This window comes from Trichosurus vulpecula, chromosome 6 (genome assembly GCF_011100635.1).
Source record: "Trichosurus vulpecula isolate mTriVul1 chromosome 6, mTriVul1.pri, whole genome shotgun sequence".
Classification (NCBI taxonomy): domain Eukaryota; kingdom Metazoa; phylum Chordata; class Mammalia; order Diprotodontia; family Phalangeridae; genus Trichosurus; species Trichosurus vulpecula.
Window position 1 is genome coordinate 80,687,446 of NC_050578.1, and position 27,015 is coordinate 80,714,460.

The following is a 27,015-nucleotide window of genomic DNA, read 5'->3' on the forward strand; positions in this document are numbered from 1 at the left end:
GACTGAAGCATACTTTTTAAACTGTCTTTATTTTTCCTAAGGTATTTTGGTTTATGTTTTCTTTCATAACAGGATTAATAGGTAAATGTGATGCATGATGACATATGTATAACCTGTATCAAATAGCTCACCTTCTCAATTGGGGCAGGTGGAGGGAGAAAGGGAGAGAATTTGGAACTCAAATTTTAAAAAGGAATGTTAAAAATTGTTTTCACATGTAACTAGGGAAAAATAAAATAATAAATTCCAAAAAGAAAAAAAAAGAGTTCATAAGTCTGTTAGGTGGTACAGTGGACAGAGTATTACACCTGAAGGTAAGAAAATCTGAGTTCAAATTTGGCCTCAAATACTATGAGAATGGGCAAGTCATTTAACATTTGTCTGCCTCCGTTTCCTCATCTGCAAAATGAAAATAATAGCAACTACTTCCTGATGTTTTTGTAAAGAACAAATGAGATAACATTTGGGGTTTTTTTGTTTTGTTTTTAAGCATATTTGCACATTAGTCATCTTATGAAAAAAGGAACAGGGAAAAGAGAAAAAGGGAAAAGCCATTTAAAAAAAACCAAAAAAGTGAAAATAGTATGCTTCAATCTGGATTCAGATTCCATAGTTCTTTTTCCGGATATGGATAGCATTTTCCATCATGAGTCTTTTGGAATTGTCTTAGATCATTATATTACTGAGAAGAGCTAAGTAAGTCATAGTTGATTTTCACACAATGTTGCCATTAATGTGTACAATGTTCTCCTGGTTCTGCTCACTTCACTCAGCATCAGGTCATGTAAGTCTTTACATGTTTTTCTGAAATCTGCCTGCTTGTCATTTCTTATAGCACAATAGTATTCCATCACATCCATATACCACAACTTGTTCAGCCATTCCCCAATTGATGGACATTCAAACTCCAATTCTTGGCCACCACAAAAGAGCTGCTATAAATACTTTTGTACACATGGGTCCTTTTCCCTTTTTTATCATCTCTTTGAGATACAGACCTAGTAGTATTATCACTGGGTTAAAGGGTATGCACAGTTTGATTACCCTTTGGAGCATAGTTCCAAATTGCTCTCCAGAATGGCTGGATCAGTTCACAAATGAGATAGCATTTATAAAGAACTTTGAAATCCTTAAATTATCCTTACAATGCTATATAATGCTAGCCATTATTATTACTAATTACAAATGAAGCTTTTTAGATATTAAAACAAGTCCAATAAACCTTCATTTTTGCAATGGGTGGTGTTGATTGGAATTGTTTTATGCACAGGAGAGAAATACAGGATCATTGCTTTGGTAGACAGTCTCAGATACCATCTAGTCCAACACCCTCATTTTCAGATGAGCTTAAGTAACTTACCCAAGGTCACACAGATAGCAGAAGCAGAATTTGTATTCAGTTCATCTAACTCCTGAGTTACTGATTTTTCTCTTATACCACATTGTCCACTCCAACATAATTTGATTTCTTAAGAAAACTGCCATATTCTCAACTGATTTCCCCCTCCACCCCTTTTCCCATTCAATTTAATCCAAGCTGGTGAGATTTTCTAGTGTTGCTTTCTATGTTCTTTATAAGGGTTATTAAAGTTACATTACTCAGTTAGGATATTTTCTTTGTCTTCATGCAGATGTTGGCAAACATCATCCCCTTCTGTAAATATCTTTGCTCCTAGAGATAAATCCTCTGGCTTATCATCATTTTCTGAGTGAATCATGATGCATTCACCCCTCTGGGGTGCTGTGAGTTGACAACAGTCTCTGATTTTGCTGGAGATGGAGTCTGGTTTTGAACAGATGTAGTTTATCATCTTGGCCTATATAAATCAAACAGAAATTACTTTTCACATTCACATTTGTTTGGTTTCCTTTCATAAGCCATAGCCTATGAGTAAGGCAAGCCTGTGACTATAATCTAGAAATTATTTAATAAATAGATCTCTTATTTAATAGCTATGAAAGTTCTGGTATTAACTCCATAATGAGAGAATTCTTGACTTGAGGAAGGCCTTATTCCTCACACCCCATGATGGCACAATTTAAGAAGAAATACAGCTCCTAAATTTCCAGCAATTCTGAATTACCTGAAAGCTGACTTGTTATCCTTTTGATTATTGTCCTCCTAAGCCTCAAAGATGGTGGAACCTTGTGACTTTAATGGAGATCCATTTCCACAACAGATAAGAACAATATATTCATCTAATGTTTCTATCATTTACAAAGTATCTCACACAATTCATCCATGAGTCAAGACATCACCCTATTATGTCATTGATCCTCTTTGAAAATAAAGGACAAACAACAATTCTTACACTTATTTCATTTGAGATACACCTAGCTTTGCCCTCAGTTGACAGGTTATTTTTTTATCTAGGGCTCAGAGGGCTTTCTTTCACATGGACTGATTTTTTGTGAACTTGGATGATATAACATAGCTGCTTCAGGCTTACAAAACCTCAGGAGGCAAAGAGTGTAAGTATTAAGATCCTGATGTTCTAGCTGAGGGATGTGAGTTGTAGAGAAATGAAATTATAAAGTCACATGGCTAACAAGGGGCAGAGCTGAGATTTGAAGTCAGATCTCCCTCAAGACCAGTAGTCTTTCCGACATAGCATGCTATCTCTTGAGACCAAGACATTTCAATATAGCTACCCAATGAAAAACTATCAGGAAAAGAGCCTACAACATAGTTGTATGAATGACATTATTTTCTTACATATTTCAACTTTCTGGGATGTAGGCTGTTAAATAATCCTTCTCCTTGAATGCACAATTCAGCTTAAGGTAAAAGTCTGTTTAAATTATTTGAAAAGTCTAAATTTTAGAAAAATTTTGAAATGAATGCAGCTGTCTGTCTTCCACGTATAGACAGCAACTCCAACCAGGCTAACAAAATGTTACCTAAGAAATTTTATTCATGTATAGAAAATAATGATTTGTAATTAGTAGTATTTAAATGGAAAATCTTAAAAATTTAATAGCAACATTTTCATTAATGCATATGCTAATTCTTAAGTAAATAATTTTTTTCATTTCTAGGACTTTTAGGGGGAGGGTTTGCTAAGCAAAGAGAAACTTTCTCCCTAACCTGCTGTAATTTGCCACAATTCCAAATTAGTAGAGTCTGATTTAATAAGGTTTAACTATATATAAAATCCAACCAGTAGAGACAGCATAATATAGTGTATAGTGTTGGACTTGGAGTCATGGAGATCTGGGTTTGAATATTATCTCTGCCATCTACTAGCTGCATGACCTTCAATAAGTCACTTAACTTTTCTGATCTTCAAACAACTCCTAAGGATTTATCTACTAAGTCATGGAGGAGTTGTTATCTACCCTTTGGTGAAACTGCTTCTTTGGTGAATGGTGTTCCCACAAACAGGGTCCACAAGCTGCCCTAAAATACAAAGTGTTGCAAAGTATGGAAGGATATGAGGAAGAATCACATGTCTACACAGCAATAAGCTCCCCATGGTTGCTCCAGGCCCTAGCAGACCACCAAGGTTTCTCTTAAGTGGCAAAAGATGTCTGTCCCAAACCAAGGAGAACATTGTTCTCCAAAATACATGTGTGGTTAGTGACTATTTACCTCACTATGGAAACAGTGAACTACATCTCCTTCACAGCACCCATCAATCATGGTAGGAACATCTTTCAGGAGTATGTCAAGTTCTTTAAAGTCAATTTTGGGAAATTTTTGACTGATTTCCACAACTTTTCTGGAAAAGAATCAATAAATATTGGTTGGTTAATTAAATAAACCACTAAAATTATTTGAAAGAGGAGAGGTGGTAAAATCTACATTGTTTTATTAATGCAGTCCTTGGCCAATAATAATGATGATGACAACAGCAATGGCAGCAAGGGGGTGCAATGAATGGAGAGAGCACTGGGCCTACAGTTGGGAAGACTAGTATTATAATGATGCCCTCAAAGCCCAACCCATTATCTCTGTCATATGAAAGAATGCAAGCCAAGGATGATATATAGCAAGGAGTCTCTATCCTGAGATCACTAAGGTCACTGTGGCCTGGAAGGAACCCTAAAATGTTGACCAATTGGATCAATAGCCCCCCTGGGTGATACAACTGCTCCTAGAAATCTAAGAAATAAAAGGGATGAAGCAGGGCTTCAGCTCTGGCCCTACTCCAAATTTTCATGATGATCAGTTTGACACAGAAGATACAGAGGAGAGTGTTACTCCTTTCTGTTCTCATATCAAAAGAAGGCAAGATGCAGCAGTATCAAACAAAACTGATGATATCTGTCCCACTTTGCAGGAAATGCTTCAGTGTAGATGGCACTGTCCATTAAAAGCAGGCAAACCATGAGTGTTCATGAAATGGACTGAAGGTTTAACACTTTCATTATGCTCCAATATTAAATCATCACAAAACCAGAACTCAGACTTACTGATTGTAGGCACAGTTTTCACATTACTTTTTGTTAATGGTACCCTCAGGTTCAAGTCACACAACACCATATTGCTGACCAATTGTAAAGGCAACCACACTGGCATACCCAGGATGGCTGCTAGTGCAGTTTCTTTTATCTGCCTAATTAGGAAAGACAGTTGTTTCAGGGGTCAATGATCTTCTTTAATTAAACAGAAAAAATAGAGAAAAGAGAAATAAAGACAAACAGACAGGGCTCTACTGCCTGAATGAAAGCTTCACACCCACCACTGCATCAAGAGAGCCTCTACTTCTGAGGAGTCGGGGAACTCTGAACATACACCCACTCAGAGTCTCAACCAGGGAATCACAACATCTTTCTCATAAGTGAGCCCCCAAAGCAAAAGCTCACCTCTCAGAATATATACTTTTTCAGCTAATAGGCTCAGTGCTTAATTAGGACTTAACAAAAGGTGTGCAAGCCTTTTTGCAAGCAAGCTTCCCTTAATGGCTTCCACATGAGACCTATTGATGGGTGGGGAAGATCTTATTCCCCATTGACCTTACACCAATGCAGCACAAACATGAAAATAACTGCCTCTCCCAGCCTAAATTTGATTAAATAAGAAGGAATTAAGGCCCTACTAAAATATGAAGAGACAAAAACTGAAGACCACAATCACAGGCAAGGGAAAAATCTTTCTTTAATGCAAAATTCAGTGCCAACAGTAAACATTTAGTACTTACTGAATACTTAGCAAGGCATATTTGCTATCTGGGACACTTGCTAACTTAAATAGAGACTAGACTTAAACTCAGAATCTCATGTGCTGACAGATAACAACCCCTTATACTATAAGTAAAGGCCACAATATATCCAGCTGAATCAGCCATTACATTGTGCTGGAAGGAGGCCATTAGCATAGGTTGAACCGTTGCCTATAATTGGCTCAGCATAACATGGGTCCATTCATTTAAAAACAATCATGTTTTTTAAGAGATGTCATCATACCAAATACACATAATCTTCAAACTACATTGAACAAGAAGCTTTCAAAGTCCAGAAAACTGGCTAAGACACATATAACCTATATCAAATTGCTTGCCATCTTAGGGAGGAAGGAGGGGAAGGAGAAAAGGAGAAAATTTAGAATTAAAAAAATTTTAGTCAATGTTTAAAAATTGTGTTTATATGTAACTGAAAAAATAAAATAATTAATTTTAAAAATTTGGCTAAAGAGATCAAAATCTCTGTCTCCTTCTCTCTATTTCTATATTATACATATCTTCTCCCCCCTCTCTAGCTTCTCCTTCCCCAAAATAAAAACAAATCTATCAAAAACTGTTGGGATTGATCACCCTCATCATACAGTGGTAGTCAGTGCTAACTAAACAGAAATGTAACAAACTTTAAAGAACAGAATTAAGCTTTGGATTTAGCAAATACTCTCCAGGTAAGAGAAAGTATAGTTTGAGCAGGAAAATATTGCCATCTGTATGGGTCATCTCACAGGGACAGCAACCATCCGTTTCTCCATCATCTCTGTTCAATTGGGCTGATGCCGGCAAACAGGGTTAAGTGACTTGCCCGGATCACATAACTAATAAGTGTCTGAGTCCCAATTTGAACTCAGGAATATGAGTCTTCCTGACTCCAGGCCTGACATTCTATCAACTGCACCCCCTAGCTGCCAAGTCATCTTTAGATAGCCCTTAAAGGTTTACCAAGTGCATTTCTCACAATAATCCTGTGAGATAGATAGTAAGAGTCCCCCTTTGCCACTTGGCCAGCTTTTAGGGAATGGAGTGAAAGCCAGGAGGTGACCCTTGTGGTTCAATCCTGTCTGACTCTTCCAACTTAAAGCCCCTTTGTTGAAATTTGTGAAAGTTCTGTCAAATACATTCTGACCAGCCCAGTTTGGGCAGGATCCATTCCTCTATCTTAAGCCATGGCCCAAAGATCTCATTAACAGACACCATCTTCTTAGCCAGATGCTCATTTCCCAAATCTGCCTTTGAGGTCCTTGAAAGACTTTCCCTTTCATCAGCAGCCCTAAGAAAAACAACTCCTATTTCCCTAAGGGCTAGTGCTTCTTACCTAGGACATTATAATCTCTGGCAATGCTCCCTTTTGTCAGCATATTTGTTTTGGTGGGGGGAGAATTAGAGCTCTGATTTTACTTATGTAGGGCCCTCCCATTTGGGGGAATCCCCTCTACCAACGCTGCTAGATGCATGGTCTACAATTTATAATCATAAAGGGTTCACTGAGATGTTATGCGACTTCTCCACAGTCATACGACCAGTATATGTAGAAGCAAAAACCTGAATCCAGCTCTTCTTCTCTTGGAGGATAACTCTAGCCACTCCAACATGCTGCCCACTCTTAATATCTTTAGGGACCATGTAAATTAACACAAATGAATAGTGGTTACCTAGTTTGACCAGTCCTAAGGGCTTCTCTGCCATATATAGGATACAAGCCAGTAGAAGACAATGGACCTCCCTATTGCTGTCAGGACAAGAAACCTGAATAGGGAGTCACCAACCAACACTATTTAAACTCTTTTTTGTCTAATCCTTGCTGGGTTATCTTTCATTGAATGGCATATATGGACAGATTTTTATCATCACTTTTTGGAGAACAAGCAGCTGCCTCCCCTTCAGGATCAGAAAGATCCTCATGTCAGAGATGGCACATTGGTCTGAGGGAACCCATTGACTCTTCTCTGATGCCAGCTACATCCTCTTATGCCTAGCATCCCTAGTCCATACTTCCTATTACAGTCTTCTCTCTCCCTCTTTAACCTGCTTGTACTCAAGCTCTCTGCATCTGCTTTTACTTTCTCTCCACTGTTAATGAGGAGAAATCAAAAAAATTGGAGAAGTGTTAGCTTTATATATAAACAAGAAAACCAGAGACATAAACAAAAAACTCACAGAAGTTTCACGCCTTTGGGTCCAAATTGCCTTAATACCCCACAGAGGTTTTGCTGCTTGGCAGAAATGTCTTTTAAATCATTTGTGATGGTTGTTACCTGGAGAAGGAAGATGAAAATATGGCAAAGTAACCAAAGGACAAAACCAAATCCATACTTGAAATTTTTACATATTACCTCCTATACAAAGTAAGATTTCTCTATAAAGTCTCCACACTAAAAAGAAATAAAGGTATTATGATTTTGATTAGAATCACAGAAAATGCTTAAAATTTTTCCTTAGAAAAGTAACACATAAAAAGACATGTGAATTGTGGCATATGATTTATGTCTGGCTCACTACCTCTGCTGCAGGGCCTGGCCATTTCTCTTAATCATATAGGAAGGGCAGCTGAGGACTAGAAATGGAATAGTCACCTTTCCCCCCAGTTATCCACTGCCTGGGGTTTGATTCAAGTTTAGAGGGACATAGAAGCCAGAAAATGTCTGTGTAAATGCATGTCTGTGGCACACAGAGCTCATTTCACATCATGAGAAGATAGGGCCAGGAGCTGGCAGCCAATAGATTTATCAACTAATGAAACAAGTCATGGGGACCATAGAATAATAAATGTAGAACTTTGGCAGTCAGAGAGGACAATGTCTGCATTTTTTATTCGGAGAAACTTAAATCCAAAAAGGAAAGATGACTTGTCCAAGTTCACCTTGTAAGTAAGCAGTAAATAGGAGAGAAGGGATTTGAACCCACATTCTCTGATTCCAAATCCAGTCATCTTGCCATTGAGCCATGATGCCTTAGTAGTAACATAAATGAGAAGTAATTTAACAGTTATCATTTTAAATTGAAGAACTGGGAGACTGTTAATTTTAACTGTAAAGAAAAATACTATACCTTTGTGTGGAAGCATTCATGTTTGTTTTCCTCTTGACAACAGCTGGTGCTGACTTCTTTGTAGTGAGCGGCCAGAGACAAGAGTGTTGGGGCAAAAACAAATGGGTTCCGTCTTGCTATTTCATAGATATAGCTGGAGGGAAGGAAAGAAGGAAGGAAGGAAGGAAGGAAGGAAGGAAGGAAGGAAGGAAGGAAGGAAGGATGGGAAGGAGGGAAGGAGGAGGGAAGGAAGGAAGGAAAGAATGGAGGGAAGGAAGGAAATAATGGAGGAAGAAGGGAAGGGAAGGGAAGGGAAGGGAAGGAAAGGGAAGGGAAGGGAAGGGAAGGGAAGGGAAGGGAAGGGAAGGGAAGGGAAGGGAAGGGAAGGGAAGGGAAGGGAAGGGAAGGGAAGGGAAGGGAAGGGAAGGGAAGGGAAGGGAAGGGAAGGGAAGAAGAAAAATAAGAAATTTTCCAGGTTTAGTCAATATTAGAAGTGGATGGTATCTTTTTTTTGTAGTGTATTCTATTGTATTGGATGCACTTAATTTTTTTAAATCCACAGTGCTTTTGGTAACAGGTTCACTCTTAAGTCTAAGAGAGAGGTACCCTTGTTAATATCTCTTTCCCTCATCATACTTCTAAGTTACATACATTATGTTAGGCATTTTATCGTCTTAGTACAACTAAGACAAAGCTGATGCTGCTCCCTCCTTAGGGAGATGGGAAGGATAGAGCTCTATCATCCTGAGATGAGCCTTCATTGGATTAGAACTGGCTTTGAGTTAAATGACCTTGTACGCTCCCAGACATGTTTTCCCGCTGTGCAAATCTTATCATCATTGCCATGTCACTGAGAACAAATCATTCCTTCCACACCTGGGAACACAACCTTTTCCCATTTCAAAACCTATGGCTGCCTAATCCTTGTGAGTGTCCTTGAATATCAGATCAAGGCTAAGGCACCTCCCCTGGGAGGTTTTCTAGTGAGAATGTCCCTTACTGATTTAGAAAAGCATCCTGATCTTCTTCAAACTCCTGGCACCCCTTCTCTGGATCTGGGACTTGGAAAGGAGTCAAAAAACTGACATCAACATTTTTGCGTTGAAAGAAACACAGTCGTCTCTCAGAAGTGTCATTTGTGCAACATTCTGAAAGTCTGTACTTGTTGGAAAGTTCCTTTACCCCACATATTTTATCCTGCATTACGTGGATCTAAATAAGAGAAAGAAAAACATTAGCCATAGGGTCCAATCCTTTCCTTCACCTGGATGACGAGGAATCAATTCTATGAACAGTTAGGACATTAATAGAGCAAATTACCACCACCACCACCACCACCACTACCACCACCACCATCATCATCATCATCATCATCATCATCATTGTAATAGCTTACAATTCTATAGCACTTAATATGTGCTAGGCACTGTGCTTAGCGCTTTACAATTAATACCAATTATTACAATTATTACTGATCCTTACAACAACCCTGAGAGTTAAGTGCTTTTATTATCCCCATTTCAGATGAGGAAATTGAGGCAAAGAGAGGTTAAGTGACTTATCCAGTATCACACAGCTAGTAAGTATTTCAGGCTGTATTTGAATTCAGGTCTTCCTGACTCCAAGCCCTGTGCTCTATCCATAGTGATACCTAGCCACCATCTTTCTACTTTGTTGGACAACAGTCCATGCTTCAGGTTGGGCCTAAGTAAAATCATTATTTTTCTACCTGTACCAGTCTAGCCTTAGTTTCTTCCCATTGAGAACTTCCTTCCCTAGTATTCAAACACCCAGAGGTCTCATGCCGCCTCTTCACTACTGTCAGGGGCTCACTATGGTGACATCCTTTCAAGGACTTTTCTTATCTCCCCAGTCTTTATCTTTTATTTCAATGCATCAGTGCTATACCCACTTGAAAAGGTAACAGTTTTAGTGGGGGATAGGCAGTGGCTAATGGTGTCATCCAATACCTTCCAGGGAAATTTTTTTGGAGGGGGAAAGGCAGGGCAATTGGGGTTAAGTGACTTGCCCAAGGTCACACAGCTAGTAAGTGTGTCAAGTGTCTGAGGCCAAATTTGAACTCAGGTCCTCCTGACTCCAGGGCTGGTGCTCTACTCACTGCACCACCTAGCTGTCCCCTAGGGAACATTTAGTAGGGACCTTCTGGAAGCACAATATTGTGAAGGAGAAAAAAACACTGGGATTCCAGTCAGACAATATGGACTAGACTCCTGCCCCTGCTCCCTTACTATCTGTAAGCAAGACACAACATTAGCTTGTCTTAGCTTCAGTTTCTGTGTCTATAAAATGAAGAAGCTGGTGTAGTTGAACCCTAACCTCTCAAGCTATGCTCTTAATTCTGCCTACCATGCAGGCTTGTTGGGAGTAATAAGATAATATTATTAAATAATAATAAATATAAAGTAATAATAAAATTACATTTTGCTAGCAATAAAGTGGCAGTCAGACAGTGCTGTGGAGAGTACTGGACCTGAAGTCAGGAAGCCTCATCTTCCTAAATTCAAATCCAGCCTCAGAGACTTACTAGCTGTGTGACCTTGGGCAAGTTATTTAACCCAATCTGCCTCAGTTTCCTCATCTGTAAAATGAGCTAGAGTGAGAAAACCCCAAATGGGGTCACAAAAAATGATGCATTACTGAAATGAGTGAAAGTAACAAAGCGCTTTTTTTTTAAAAAAAAAGTTATTTTTATAAGGATGGAAGTCTGAGGCATATTGACAAATTAGTGGAAAAGAGACTGCTTGCCAGATATCCCCCACACCCAATAGTGTAGGCAGATTCTGCACTGTATCCATGGGAGTTTCAAGCTTCAGATCCATAGCAAAAGGTTATTCCAGGGGCATCCCCAAATGGAACAGAACTTTCCCAGGGGACGTGCCTTTTCAATGATAAATATAGAAGCAATGAATATAAAACAGCAAAGTAATATACTGGTGACATCCTCCAAGGTATTTGCTGTTATGACACCTTCCTCCAGGGGGAAAACAGGCAAGCAGAAGAAATCCCTCATTCACTCACTGCTATCTGTGAACACTCAGGGAGCTGCACGTTGGCTATGCATTTGTCTCTATGGTGGACCATCTGTTCCCCCAATCCAGTAATTTCTTCATATGTGGCTTCTTGAATGAACTGAGCAAATGCGACAGTGGCCCTGGAACAGAAGTCACGTCAAGAAAGGCCTTTAAGGCTTTTGATCTCAAACCTTTTTCTGCAAGCCAATCGCTGGCATCGTTCCTACTGCTAGTCCCAAGAAAATCTCAAAATAACAATTATGAGCAAGCAAACTTCAGCCAAATTGAATATGATTCGAAATGAAAAAGGCTGTAAATTCTAGCTCCAGGTGTAACAAAATAGAACATAAGCTCCTTAAGGGCAGGGACTCATTCACCTTTGACTTTGTATCTTGATCTCCTAATGCAGCCCCTGGCACAGAGTGGGCATCTGGCAAACAATAATAACAATAGCTAGCATTTATATAGTGCCTACTGTGTGCCAGGCACAGCGCCAAGACCTTTGAAAAATATCTCTTAGTTTATCTTCACAACAGCCTTGAGAGGTAGATATTATTATTACTATTCCTACTTTACAGCTGAGGAAACTGAGGCAAGTAGAGGTTAAGTAACTTGCCCAGGGTCACACAGCTAGTAAATTTCTGGGGCAGGATTTGAGCTCAGGTCCTCCTGAGTCAGTCTAGGACTCTTGTTATATTACTACCTGTTATAGTAGCTGCCTACTGCTTGATGAATGAATGAATGGATGGATGAAGTGCCATAACTTATTAACTGTTCAATTTCTTCATCCGCAAAGTTTAGTTCAATTTAATTCAATTCAGACATTCAACAAGCATTTATTAAGAACTTACTGTATGTCAGGCACAGTGTTAAGTACTAGGGATACCTGGGAAAAGACCAAAACCATTCCTATCTGCAAGGAGCTTATGTTCTAATGAAGAAGATACGTAAATAAGCTAGGTATATACAGTATAAATGAAAGAGAATCTCTGAGGGGAAGGCACAAGCATTTATTAACCACCTGTTGTAAGCAAGGCATAAATGCAATGTGGAAAATTTGTGCACCGAGAACTGGTCTCATAGCCAGATAGATTTTAGTTTGTAGGATCTAATCCATACCACCTGTGTGACCCTGGGCAAGTTATTTAACCTCTGATTGCTCTAAGACTAGTTGTAAAGAAGGTGCCAATTTGCATTGGTAGAGAGAGTGTCCTCATCAGTAAGGAAAGAAAGGATGAAGGAAGGAAGGATGGTTGGAAGGGAGGGAGGGAGGAAGGAAGGGAGGGAGGGAGGGAAAGAGGGAGGGAGGGAAGAAGGAAGGAAATATGTTGGAACTTAGGTGGTAGAGGCTTGGAGAGAGTTTAAGATCATGTGTCCAAAGTCATAACTTCAAAAGAAACAAGCAGTAAAGGAAAAGTCAATGAATAGGATCAGACTCTCTTGACTAAGGTTACAGAACACTTTCTATAGTCCCAATTGAAAATTAACATTCTTGGGACTAGGATCTAGAGTATCTAAGAAAGGGAAATGAGTAAGAAAGTCGAAACATTTCTTAGGAGTATTACAAAATACTACCACTGAGATAGAAGAATGAATCAGGTGGAGGCAAGGAGGGCAGGAAGTCTTAGGTACCACATTTATACCACAAAAGGGAAAAACAAAACAAAACAAAAAAAAAGAAAGAATAACAATAAATTAAACTTTAAAAAAGATTGGATAATGGGTAGAAAACAGAAGGAAAAAGAGAGAGTGAAGAAGCCAGAATCAGATTAGTGTAAGAAAAAATTAAAGAGACAAAATGTAAATTTGAAAGAGGATTTATCTACATATAGATATATAGCTAGGGAAAGAAAATAGAAACTTACCAATTATAACTGTATATGTGAATGGACTAAATTTCTCAAAAAGAAAGAGAATGGAGGAATGAACTATAAATATAAAAGGCAATAATTTTCTGCATATGAAGAATACATTAATAACCCATGGATATAATACAGAATAAAACTTTTGGTTTTCTAGTCCTATCCAACTCTTGATGACCCCATTTGGGGCAAATAGAAGTGACTTGGCCAGGGTTGTACAGCTAAATGTGTTAACAGTAAATGCTAGAAGAGGGTTCTGAACCTTCATCTGCCTGACTGCGAGCCAGGCATACTCTGCAAAAGGTAATAGCATCTTTATGCTGCAATAATAATTAACTGGCTAAAGTCCTTTTGAAAGTATTGAATAGTTTGAAGATAAGGCATCAGCCAAACTTTTCACATGAATAATCAACTCACACGTCTCTAATGTTGTTCTCCAAAAATTTCTGGGTGACATTTAAGTAATCTGAAAACAAAGAATAGTTAGTTTTTATAAAACATGTTATTTACCAAAAAAACCAACCATTTACCGAAGAAGAAATCTAAGTGACCTAACAACAACAGTGTCTGAAGCAAATAATGGGAAATTAATGGTGGAAGAAAGCTCTCTAGTGTCAGCAGTAAGGAGAAGGAAGGAAAACCAATGGATCAAACCTGGCTCCTAACATGCCTTTTGTTGGTCATATCCAGCCACTTATCCCCAGCAAGTATAGAATTTGACCTCTGACCCACTCAGGAGAGGCATCTGGCTTCTCTCTCTCGCTCACTCTCTCTTTATATATATATATATATATATATATATATATATATATATATATATATATATATATATCTACTCCTCTCCCTATGACCAAAAAACACCCTCATCCTCCATGCTTCTGTACCAGAATTAAAGATGCCAAATATAAGCCAGATCCTTAATTTCTTTGCCTTAATTTCTCCATCACTAAAACCACCTGATGGTTATTATTTCTGTAAGATATAGCCATGCCAGTTCTAAATGGAATGTGTCAGTATGGCTCAATAAAATTAACCCTGGATTTTAACCCAAAAAGTTTGGCTTTGAATTCAGGCTCTACTGATTACTCTCTGTGTGACGATGGGCAAGGCGCTTCATTTTTCGAGGTCTCAATTTCCTTATCTGTAACAGCAGTAATAATAATAACTACCATTCATATAGCACTTAGTATGTGCCAGGCACTGTGCTCATCACTTTATAGCTATCATCTCATTTGATCTTCACAACAGCCCTGGGAGGTAGGTGCTATCATTGTCTCCACTTTACAGATGAGATAACTGAGGCAAACAGAGGGTAAATGCCTCACTCAAGGTCACACAGCTAGTAAGTGTCTGAGGCTGGATTTGAACATCGGTCTTCTTGACACCAGGCCCAGCACCCTGTACACGTGGCATCTCCCACCCTAGCTGCTCCATCTGTACGATGAGGATGCTAGACTAAATGGCTCCTGAAGATCTTTCCAGCTCTACATCCTTTAAAGAGTCTACAAGATACCTGGTTAAATGACATAACAGGATATGGAGAAGGGGATTATCATATTGCCTCTTTTGCACTCCCACTCCTACCTTGTCAGACCCCCATCACCTAGACTGTTGTGATAGGCTCCTAACTCATCTTTCTGACTCTTCTCTCTACCTCTCTCCCATTTTCTTTCATTCAGCTGTCAAAATAATCTTCCTAAAGCATGGGTCTGCCTATGTCTTCCCCAGTGACTATAGGGTGGAATATGAACTTTGTAACCTGGCTTTTAAATCTTTCTAACCCACCTTCACAGGGTTATTCCTTATCACCCCCCTCTAAACACTCTTTGTTCCCTCCAGGCCACTCCCTGATCTTAACCTATAGTCTCCAAGCCCTGTGAAGTTTGCTTTTCTCTAGAGTGACTTTTAAGCTGCCTCCTACCTCTCAGCCTATGAGGGAGTATTTGCATCAGCCCCTATACACCAGGTACATGCTCCTCTCAGCCTATGAAGGAGTATTTGCATCAACTCCTCTACACCAGGTACGTGCTCCTCTCAGCCCATGAGATAATATTTGCATCAGCCCCTATACACCAGGTACATGCTCCTCTCAGCCTATGAAGGAGTATTTGCATCAACTCCTCTACACCAGGTACGTGCTCCTCTCAGCCCATGAGATAATATTTGCATCAGCCCCTATACACCAGGTACATGCTCCTCTCAGCCTATGAGGGAGTATTTGCATCAACTCCTCTACACCAGGTACACACTCCCTCTTCATATTTGCCTATTAAAATCTTTCTCTTCCTTCAGGGCACAGCTCCATGAAACTTTCCCTGATCACTCCAATTGAAAGTGTTCTCGAATTTTTAATTTTGATTTAATTTTTAATTTTAATTCAAATAAAATTCTTTGAATTTTCTGAGTGCTTTGGCTACATTTTCTCCTTTGTACCGAACACATTTTATTTCCTTCATACTTATTAGTTCTTCTTCCCAATCTCCATTTAATCTGAGCTTCTTTTGGCCAGGGAATGTTTTGCTTTTTATCTCTTTATTCCCAGTACCTAGCAGAGTGTATTATGCATGGTAGGCACTTAATATTGATCAAATTGAACTAGCCCTGGTAACCATATAAGTGTTTAATGCTGGCCAAATACAGATGCCAATGAGTCTACCAGTTAGTCAATAAAATTTATTAAAGGGCTTACCATGCACCAGGTGCTCTGCCAAGTGCTAGGGATACAAAAAGAAGCAAAAGACAATCCCTGCTCTCAAGGCGCTCACAGTCTGCAGGCCAATATAAAGTCCTTGGTATTCATCACCAGGTTTTGCTGCTGACAAAGACTGATAATATAGGCAGGAGTACTGGATAGGCCAGTGAAGAGCAAGGAGCTTGCATCTTTTACCTCCCCCAAGCGAAAAAGAATCTCGGGAGTAGCTAACCCCAAATTAGACAGTTTTCTGTAACCAAGAAGGTTTTGATTTCAGCCATATATAGGATGGGAAAAAAGAGGGAGAATTAATCTTGCCATGGTAGTACTCTGGCTTTTCTTAGCTTGGTAAAATGTCTATGCCTAAAGATCTGTCATTTTCCCTGATCAGGGAGGGATTCTAGCCGTTATGACCTAGAAGACTGCAGTTGAGATGGCTTGAGTGTCTCTGAAGAGAAGAACTCAGAAGCAGGGAGCAATTCCCAGAAGAGAATACATGCCCAGCAGCCACCAGAGTTACACTCACCTGAGACTACATACCTGATAGTCAACACAAGGAGCCAACAGAAAAACATGGCCTGTTAAGATGCCATACTCAATATGGAACAGGTCCATTGAGAACAGTGAGAGGATGGACATCAGAAGACATATCACATATGCTCCTTTCCCGTGTGCACCCATGGGGGTCCTAAAGCCAGCTCATACCAGTCCAAGAGAGCCAATTGTAAAATTTTCACTGTGAGCATTTAAACCTCAGGATCAGCAATCTAGAAATTAGGGCATGATTTCTCATTTTGCTGATTGTCTAGACTTAAAAAAAGTGATGGTAAAAATGTTAATAATTCAGATTAAACTTAAAAGTATGTCATAAGTAATTTTTCCCCAGAGAGCTGGTTGTTAAATCTTTACAGCACACTGCTGTGTATGTCTCATACTTAATCTTATATTTTTCTTATATCAAACCCAATTCTGGCTATCCTGCAATTTCTGTCCTTGGTCCTGAGTCTCACCTCTGGAGCCAAGGAACACAAACCTGTCCACCTTCCATGTGCCAGCCCTTCAGATACTTGATAACAGGTACCATTTCCTCATATACCCACATTCTTCTCTAAGCCCAGTCTTCCCTCAGACAAACCAATCCCATTAAAATGTTTATTTGGCTTGGTCTCAAGAGCCTTCACCATTCTGTTTACCTTCCTCTGGAGTTTCTCCAATTTATGAATGTCCTTCTAAATTCATGACCCCACACAATCCTCACTGTCATCTGTCAAAGGGTGGGCAAAGTCCCGGACACTATGTCTCTCTTACTGTTGCCTAAGGTCACATTAGTATATTTATATGCCATATCCATTGTACATTCATGCCATAGCTAATGTGGAAGAGTGTTACAGCCTTACCTTTCTGCTGAGGTGCTTTTGGTAGTGTTAGGGATTCAACCAAGGAGAAGAACAAAATAACAGAACCAATGGACCTTATTGACAACATGGCTCCAGTGTTGACTTTCATGAAAGGAAAAAATAGAGTGAGGAAGAAGGAAACTTTTATACTTTTCTCTAATAGTGCCTGTTAAAAAATAACCTGTTCTCAGTATATTGTATTATTTCCATCTGGTCCACCAATAAAAATGAAAGAACTAGAACATCTTTTTGCTAATTATTAGCTAGGAGAAAATTATCTCTAAATCCTGTTGAAGAAATCAACTCTGATTTTTGCAAAATCTCACAGGTTAATGTTGTACAATGTTTAAATCAAATAGACTTTGTTTAAAAAAATAGACAAGCTAAAAAACAAACAAACAAACCTTTGTGCTCCTACTACTCAGTCTCAGTTTAAGGTCCAAGCACTGTGCTGAAAGTGTATTCCAATCTAGTAAAAGACACATGATTCACACAATTTTATTTAATTAAAAGAACTATTAACTGCCTGATCTGCACAGGGTATTGGGTTAAGTTGTGGCCATACAAATTTGAAATAAGACACATTCTCTGCTCTCAAGGAAGAGGGAATGAATGAAACAATACATGCACAGATAATATAAGAGAAGGCAGTATATTATCAGCCTGGAAGAAGGTCCCTGAAAATGTAGGGAAGTGAAGCATAAGACTGGGCACATCTAATAGTCTGGTTTTGTTGGAATATAGAGTGCATTAAAGGAAGTAATGTGAAGTGAGTATAATGGTGGGTAAATGAAGCCAGAGCATTCTCACTACATGAGCCTAGGAAGATAGCTTGGATCCAGGGTATGGAAGATCTCATAAGCCATGCTGAGTAATATAAACTCTGAATTTTCATGTAGGGGACAACAGGAAAACACTGAAAATTGGTTTTTGTTTGTTTTCCCCCCAGGGATGTACCATGGTGAGGCCTCTGCATTAGGAAAATGCTTGCCACATTTGTAGATGGTGACAAGCATAGAAGGATGAATAACACATAGGATGGAAGAATTAGGAGTCAAAATGATTTTGACAGGGCAGCTAGGTGGCATAATAGACAGAGCACCAGCCCTGGCATCAGGGTGACCTGAGTTCAGATCTGACCTCAGACACTAGCTATGTGACCTTGGGCAAGTCACTTAAACCTGATTGCCTCAAAAAAAATTATCTTGACAGCTTAGAACAAGTGTTGTTATTGTTCAGTCATTCAGTCATGTCCCCATGGACCATAGTACAGTAGGCATTTCTATCCTCCATTATCTCCTTAAGTCTGCCCAAGTTCTAAATAGTTCAGGTGGAATTCCATCACCTCCCACTAACCTTCCATGACACCATCTATCCATCTCATCTTTTGCTGCTTCCTTTTCCTTTTGCCTTCATTCTTTCCCAACATCAGGGTTTTTTCCAATGAGTCTTGTCTTCTCATTATGTGATCAAAGTATTTAGGCTTCAACTTCAATATCTGACCTTCCAATGAATAGTCTAAATAAATTTCTTTAGGTATTGACTGATTTGACCTCCTTGCTGTCCAAGGGATTCCCAAAAGTCTTCTCCAGCACCACAATTTGAAAACATTGATTCTGTGGTGCTCAGCTTTCTTTATAGTCTAACTCTCACAGCCATACATTGCCACTGGAAAAACCACAGCTTTCACCATATGGACTTTTGTCAGCAAGGTAGGTACTCTGCATTTGAGTATGCAGTCCAAATTTTCCATAGTTTTCCTTCCAAGAAGCAAGTATCTTTTAATTTCATGGCTGTAGTTGCTGTCTGCCGTGATCCTTGGGCCAAAGAATATAAAATCTGATACTGCCTCCATTTCTTCTCCCTTTATTGTCCAGGAATTGATGGGACAAGTTGCCAAGATCTTAGTGGTTTTTTTATGTTGAGCTTTAAGCCAGCTTTCACACTATCTTCTTTGATTCTCGTTAAGAGATTTCTTAATTCTTCACTTTCTGCCATCACAGTGATGTCATCTGCATATCTGAGATGGTCGCATTTCTCCTGGCAACATTAATTCCAGTTTTAAATTCATAGAGCCTGCCATTTTGCATGATGTACTGTTCATATAAGCTAAATAAATAAGGTAACAATATACAGCCTTGTAGTATTACTTTCTAAATCTTAAACCAATCAGTTGTTCCATTTTCAGTTCTGTTTCTTGTCCCGCAAACAGGTTCCTCAGGAGACAAGTAAGATGATCTGGTACTCCCATCTCTTTGAAGACTTGCCACATTTTGTTATGATCTGCACAGTCAAAGGCTTAGATAGTCAATGCAGCAGAAGTAGACGCTTGTTCTGGAACTCCCTTGCTTTCTCCATAATACAATGAATGTTGACAATTTGGTCTCTGGTTCCTCTGCTTCTTTGAAAACCAGCCTGTTCTGGTAATTCTCAGTTCACATATGGCTAACGCCTAGCTTGCAGAATCTTAAGTATAAACTTGCTGACATATGAAATAAGCACAATTGTTCAGTAACTTGAACCTTCCTTGGCCTTTTTAAGGATTGGGACATAAACTGATATTTTCCAATCCAGTGGCCACTATTGGGTTTTTAAAATTTGCTGACATATTGAGTGCAATACTTTAACAGCAGCATCGTTTATGGTTTTAAATAGTTCAGGTGGAATTCCATCACCTCCCACTAACCTCATTGTTAGCAATGCTTCCTAAGGCCCACTTGATTTTATTCTCTAGTATGTCTGACTCTAGATCAATAACCACACCACCATGGTTATTGATGATGTTAAAAGCTTTCTCATATAGTTCTGCTGGGAATTATCACCATCTCTTCTTGATTTCTTCTACTTCTGTTAAGTCCCTATCATTTTTTGCTTTTATCATGCCTATTTCTGCATGAAATGTTCCCTTGATATCTCCAGTTCTCTTGAATAGATTTCTTGTCTTTCCCATCATATAATTTTCTTCCATTTCTTTGCATTGCACATTTAAAAAAATCTTCTTTTCCCTCCTTCTATTCTCTGAACTTCTGCATTCAGTTGAGCATTTATTTCCCTGTGTCCTGCGCCTTTAACTTTTTTCTTTCCTCACTTATTTGTAAAGCCTCATCAAATAGCCACTTTGCTTTTTGGCTCTTCTTTTTCTTTGGAATTTTTTTTTGTTGCCTCCTCTATAATACTGTAAACCTCTGTTCATAGTTCATCAGCCACTCTATATAAATTTCATCTTATTTGATTCTGCCTAGAACAATGGGCAGAATCAAATAAGATGAAATTTAATACAAGTAATTCAATAGATTTAGATAAATCTACTTGGGTGGAAAAAGTCAGCTCAATATGGACAAAATGGGAGGCTAGAATATAACTTACAGAGAAAAGATATGGGAGTTCTAGTGGACTGAAAGATCTATATGAATTAGGAGTAGAATGTGGCAGCCAGAAAAGTGAAATCAATCATGGACTGCAATTGAGAGGCATAAAATATGTCCAGATAGAGACACATGACTGTCGCATTGCTCTATATTGCATTTGACTACACCTAGAGTTCTGTATTCAGTTCTGCACACCATATTTTAGGAAGAATGATGAAGAATGTACAGAGTGGATGGACAAAAATGTTTAGGGGCCTTGATGCCATATCATACAAGGGTTGTTTGAAGAAACTATGAGTAACCTGGAAAATCAAAGTCTGGATGTTTGTGAAAGTATGTGGGAGAAAGAGAAAATGGTAATGATAAATAAAAAGCTTCAAATATTTGATGGACTTCCACGTGAAAGTATAACTTAGGTTTATTTAGCTTCTTCCTTGAGGAGAGAAATAGGAACAATGGATAAAAGTTTCACAGAGGCATATGAAAAAATAACTGGATTTTTTTGGTGTGTGTGTGGACCTGTCCAAAAGTGGAATGGATTGCCTCAGGAGGAAGTCGGTTCCCCTTCAATAGAGAGCCACAAAGAGAAAAACTCTTGTTGAGGATGTTGTAAATTTGATTCTTATACAGGCATTTGTTGAACTGATTGATCTCAGAGATCCCTTTCAACCCAAACTAATTTTGTAAAGAGTAATTTATCAACTATAAGAAGGATGGATTGAAAAAGGGAGATTCTAAAAGAAGGGGAACCAATTAGGAGGCATTGAAATAGTCTCAGAGAAGGATACCTGAACTAAGAAGGCAGCTACATGAATGGAGAAATGTGGACAAAATGGGAGAGATATTGCCCTGGTAGAAGCAATAAGAGTTGAAAACTGGGTGCTTGATGGAGTTGAGGAGGAAGAAGAAAAAAGACAAAGATACTTCTGAGGTTTCAAGCCTGACTGGGTTTAATCAACCAATAGCAGAGTTAGAAGAAGGAGATTTGGGGGGAAAGGTAACACATTAAGATGGAGGTGTCGATGGGACACTTAGGAGGAAATAAGGGCCCAGCTAATAAGGATCAATAGCAGATGTGATATCATCTCACTCCAGGACTTCTCCAGTCCCTATAACTGGATTATTATGCTTTTGAAAGGTGGCTGGTTGGTATAGTGGATAGAATGCTGGGACTGGAATGAGGAAGAGCATCTTCCTGAGTTCAAATCTAGATTTAGACATTTATTAGTTGTGTGACCCTGGGAAAGTCACTTAACCCTGTTTGCCTCAGTTCCTCATCTGTAAAATGAGTAGGAGAAGGAAATGGTAAATCACTCCAATATCTTTGTCAAGAAAACCCCACATGGGGTCATGAAAAGTCAGACATGACTGAAATAACTGAGCAACAAAATGCTTTTTAAATAATTCTTGCTTTTGTCTCCTATTGAGTAAATATTCTGATTATTCTTTTTTTTTTTTTTTTGCAGGGGGGAAGGCAGGGCAATTTTGGTTAAGTGACTTGCCCAAGGTCACACAGCTAGTAAGTGTGTTAAGTGTCTAAGGCTGGATTTGAATTCAGGTCCTCCTGACTCCAGGGCCGGTGTTCTACCCACTGCGCCACCTAGCTGCACTTATTCTGATTATTCTTAATCAATTTACTTTGTGGATAAAATAAAAATCCTCTGTTTATCATTTAAAGCCCTACATGACTTGGCTTCAATCTGCTTTTATGGGCTCGTTAAACATTATTCCCCCCGCCCCTGCATTCTTCAATCCGGTCAAACTGGTCTTCTCTCTGTCTCTCACATATAACATTCCATCTCCTATCTCTACGATTTTGCACTGGCTCGCCAATATTTCTGGAATGAATTCTTTCCTTTCTTTTGCTTCACAGAGTCTGTCTCTTCTTTTAAGAACCAACTCATTAAGGAATGACTAAGCAAATTGTGGTGCAAGAATGAAATAGACTATTACTGTGCTGTAAGAAAAAAAAAATGGCGAATATAGGGAAGCATGGAAAGATTTACATGAACTGATGTGAATAAAGTCAGCAGAACCAAGCACACAATATTTACAACGAACACAGCAATGTCAATGCAAAGAACAATCATAAAACAATAAACAGTGAATGTTGCAAAATTACGTAAAAGATAAACATGTCCCCTCAAGTAGAAATGTGAGAAGACATTCTGGTCCTCTCTTTTGTAGGGGTAGAGACTCACAGGTATGGAACAATATATGTATTTTCTGACTTTTTAATGTACCGAACTTTTTTTACTATATCTCTAGACCTGAACCTGTAGAAGGCTCAGCTTAGCTCGGAGCTTCCCAAGTTCTATGAATTATCTTTGTACTGCAGGAATCTCCATAGCTACAATTCTAGGCAAGAACAGTGCTTCCTTTGGATACAGTCCTCTCCCTCTATCTCGACTGTGTCTTCTCAGTTTGAGGCAAGGTTGATAGGTTACCGTAGAGTGCTAGGACCTGGAGCCTGGAAGTTGTTGCTGTGGCTACTGTTCAATCATTTCAGTCCTGATCCAACTTGGAGTTTTCTTAACAATAATCCTGGAATGGTTTGCCATTTTCTTCTTCAAGATCCATTTTGTCAGGCAATCAGAGGTTAAGTGACTTGCCCAGGATCACACAGCTAGGAAGTCTTTGGGGCTAGATTTGAACTCAGGTCTTCCTGATTCTAGTCTTTCCACTGAGCCACCAGCTTCTTCTTGGTCAGGAAGCCAGGAAGACCTAAGTCCAAATCTGGCCTCAAATACTCACTGGCCATTGTGTTGGTAAGCAAAACGGGCTCCTTAGCACTTAATTCAACCAAGTGACCTTGAATAGTTTGGCTTTTGTTCCCTTTGAGTAATTCAGTGTATTTCATTGAGCCTTACTAGGTGCTAAGCCCCAGGCCCAAACCCCTATTAGGTGTAAAACCTTAGTGGGTGTGGATTGGCAACTAAGGTGGGGCCCAAGGTAGGACCAACTCCAGGGAGGGCCTGGTTTACATATCTGGGACAGCAGAGGCTCTTAGACCACATGGGTTTAAGTCACTTCTTTGTGACGATTCTAGGTCACGTGGGAGAGTCGCATGTGTGAGTCACCCCTGACACTGAAAAAGATATAAAACCAGGGGTTGGCCTCCTCTTCCTTGGAGCTCCTCCCTACAGCAGTGGTGGCATGTGACTCTGGGCCAGCCCTTGTTCCAAGCTCCCGGACTGAACCTAGACGTTGGTAACTATGAATCTGTATTTGGTCTGTCTGTTGATGTTTGTAATTTGTTTGTAATTTTCTCTGAAGTTCAGTGTGCTGGTCTCTTCCCCTGAACTAAGTGAATGCTGTCTGTATGCTGAATTAAAGTAAGCTTGTCAACCCCTTCACCTTGCTTTCCTTAGTTAAGCAGATCAAAAGAACCTGTGCTGTTGGCAGCTTTCTGGTTGCTGGCTGTGGGTGGATCTTACACCCCCACAGAAGCTGCTAGCTGGATTGTGGAAACAGCCAAGTGTCTCTAAACAAGTGACTCAACCTCTGTTTTACTCAGTTTCCTCAAGTGTAAAATATACACAAACATAAAAATAATATCAGGAGTAGCATCTCTTAGGAAAAACACATGTGTATGTGTGTGTGTATATGTATATATGTATACCTATATGTATATATCAATACCTCTATATAAATATATCCATGCTCAATTGTAGCCTTGGGGTGGTGGGTAGGAGTGGGGAAGGGGGAAAAAAAAATAAAGTAAAAAGTGTACAGCAGAGAACAAAAGAAAACCTATAAGGAAGCAAAGAAAAGATGGACAGCTTTTAACACAATACATAGTATTTAATATAAAGCCTTTCTTGAAATAAGTAATTGCTCTCTATTCTGAATCCTCTCCTATATTCTGCTGTGCACATGACATGTCTTTTTCTTTTATATTTAAGTTTATAATGTTTCTTTTTCTTTTCTTATTATGTATTTGTTTTAGTATTTGTCTAAAATTTAAAAAAAATAAGAAGAAAGCAAAAACCATAAAATATGGATAATAATAGCACTTTCCTCCTGGGGCTTGTGTGAGGACCAAATGAGATAATAATAGTAAAGCACTTAGCAAAGTGCCTGACATACAGTAGGCACTTGACAAATACTTGTTCCCTTCTTCTCCCCCACTTTGCTGGAAATATTACTTTCTAAGCTCCTTTCTGTGCCAATAAAACTGATAGCCCCATTCCCAATGTCTCTTACTTCCTTCAACTCTCCCATGTAGCAGCTATCTCACCCTCAGGAGACTTCTTGTCTATTCACACCCTGGAAGAATTAATGACTTGCAATCCCAGGCTACTTTTACTGTTTCATTCATTTCCTAAGCATGATGATCCTGAGATGAACCTGCCCAGCCTTGGAGGCCATATTTAAGACATCTAGAGATCCTGAGTACTTTGGTCAGAGGTGCCTAGAGATGTTGGGAGAGTTTCTGCATTAGGGAAGAGGATACTGACAGGGCGAGAAGCATCACTTCTTGGTTGGTTTGCGAAAGAGTTGAAGGGAATTATTTGGACAGTCTCACAAACTGTTACATGCTTTGAAATTTAACTATCGACTTTCTGGGAGTCTAACATTAATTCAAATTGACTGTGTCCTACTTTAAGTACTTAAGTAATGCACACTTGTGGGTCTTTTGTTAAGAGAAAGTAAGTAGCAATCCTATACCTTACCTACATTCTGCCTGGAGTACTTGCCCCCAACTACCATTTTGAATTGCTAGAATGTGAGTGAAAGGTAATACTTTAAACAATCTCCCTCAGGTTTTCAGTATGGGTGTGTAAAAACCAGACAGTTTGAGAGGGAAAAGTTTGGCCTTCTTTTAGGTGATCAGGACTGAAATCAGAATCTGTACACATGGGTCAAGTGCCAAGAGAGGTCCCTTAGTGGAGATGGAAACCAAGCCATAACCCCCTGGACCTTGCAGTGGCTCCAGTTGTTAGATGCATACAGGCTGATGCTTATGTGTGTTTCTCAAAAGTCTGTGAACACTATTTTTTTCTGATTATGTTATTTTCTTGTGTATCATCTAGGCAGCTGGATGGTGCAACGGACCTGGAGCCAGGAAGAGCTGACTCAAATTCTGCCTCACATTCTTACTAGCTGTGTGACCCTGAGCAAATCAGTTAGCCTGTGTCTGCCTCAATTTCTTCATCTGTAAATTAGGGATAATAATAATATTTATTCACCAGGATTGTTTTGAGGACAAAATTAGATATTTGTAAAGCACTAAATGAAAGCTGATTATGATTATTGCTTCTACTATTTCCAGGGGCAGCTAGGTGATGTAATAGATAAAGCAACAGACCTGGAGACAGGAAGACCTGAACCCAAATCTTGTCTCATACACTTATTAGCTGTGTGACTCTGAACAAGTCACTTAATCTCTGTTTACTTCTGTTTCTTCATCTGTAAATGGAAATAATAATGGCACCTACCTACCAGCCTGGGCTGTTGTGAGGATCAAAGCAAATATTTATAAAGTGCTTAGCACAGTGCCTGGCAAATAGTAGGTACACAAATGCTATTTATACTACTACTACTACTACTACTACTACTACTACTACTACTGCTACTACTGCTACTGCTCCTGCTCCTGCTACTTCTCCTACTACTACTACGGATGTGTATGTACCATTAGGATATACATGTACTATGTCCTGCATGTAATTTAGATATTTAATCACTAAAGTATCATGTCAAATGATGCATTTTACATATACTATTAATGTGTATTTATTATGAATGGTACTATGTAATGATTACCTGTGTTGTTGGGATAATCATTCCTTTCCTTTTAAGTGCTAATGATTCTTTGGATAATTGTGGTGTGTATTTGTACATTTCCAATATACCTTGACTGATTTTGCAAAGGATAGGACTGCAAATTTTATAACTCTAAGAGAAAAATGTAGTAACCCTTTCCCCCAATCCTTGTTATTCTTGTAGTGTTACTATAGGAATTCAAGGAATTCAAGCAAGTTCCTAAGTGTCACCTACTCCTCCAAGATGGCACTGGAAGTCCCAGAGGAACTTTTCAAAACTTTTTCTATCTCTGGATTCACATGGACTGGGCTTAGCCTTGGAGGAGCCTAATTTCTACCATAAGGGATTTGGCCTTTTTCTCATATTCTCTAGCTCACCATGCCCTGATCACGGAATTTAGGGATAAACCTCTGAAATAAAATTTAGGTATAATTTATGGCTAGGATCTCACCTAAATGAGCATGAAAGAAAAGAGAGAGAGAGGTGTGGAGACTTAGTCCTCTATTTTTAAAGACTACTGACTCAGTGCTTCTTCCTGGCTCACTCTCCAATCTTCTTTAAGACAGGTGCCTACCAACCACCAACCTCCCCACCCCCCCCCCCACACACACACATACACACTTTCTATCACAGGGACTGAGGGACCAACAAGGAGTCATTGGTCTCCCATATCCTTTATCAGGATGCC

At 39.2% G+C, this 27,015-nt stretch overlaps 1 protein-coding gene across 3 annotated transcripts in view; it reads right to left on the reverse strand.

Annotated features, from left to right (window-relative positions):
* The window catches only part of AFM (afamin), a 43,420-nt gene extending 26,113 nt beyond the window's left edge, over window positions 1-17,307 (reverse strand). For all 3 annotated transcript variants that reach the window (XM_036763077.1, XM_036763079.1, XM_036763078.1), the window contains exons 1-8: window positions 17,191-17,307; window positions 13,519-13,567; window positions 11,247-11,379; window positions 9,208-9,419; window positions 8,229-8,361; window positions 7,338-7,435; window positions 3,593-3,722; window positions 1,600-1,817 (exon numbers count right to left, since the gene is read on the reverse strand). In XM_036763077.1, coding sequence (XP_036618972.1) covers window positions 1,600-1,817; window positions 3,593-3,722; window positions 7,338-7,435; window positions 8,229-8,361; window positions 9,208-9,419; window positions 11,247-11,379; window positions 13,519-13,567; window positions 17,191-17,299 — 1,082 coding nt within the window. In that variant the 5' untranslated portion in view covers window positions 17,300-17,307. The remainder of the gene's footprint in view (window positions 1-1,599; window positions 1,818-3,592; window positions 3,723-7,337; window positions 7,436-8,228; window positions 8,362-9,207; window positions 9,420-11,246; window positions 11,380-13,518; window positions 13,568-17,190) is intronic.
* Between the last annotated feature and the right edge of the window lie 9,708 nt (window positions 17,308-27,015).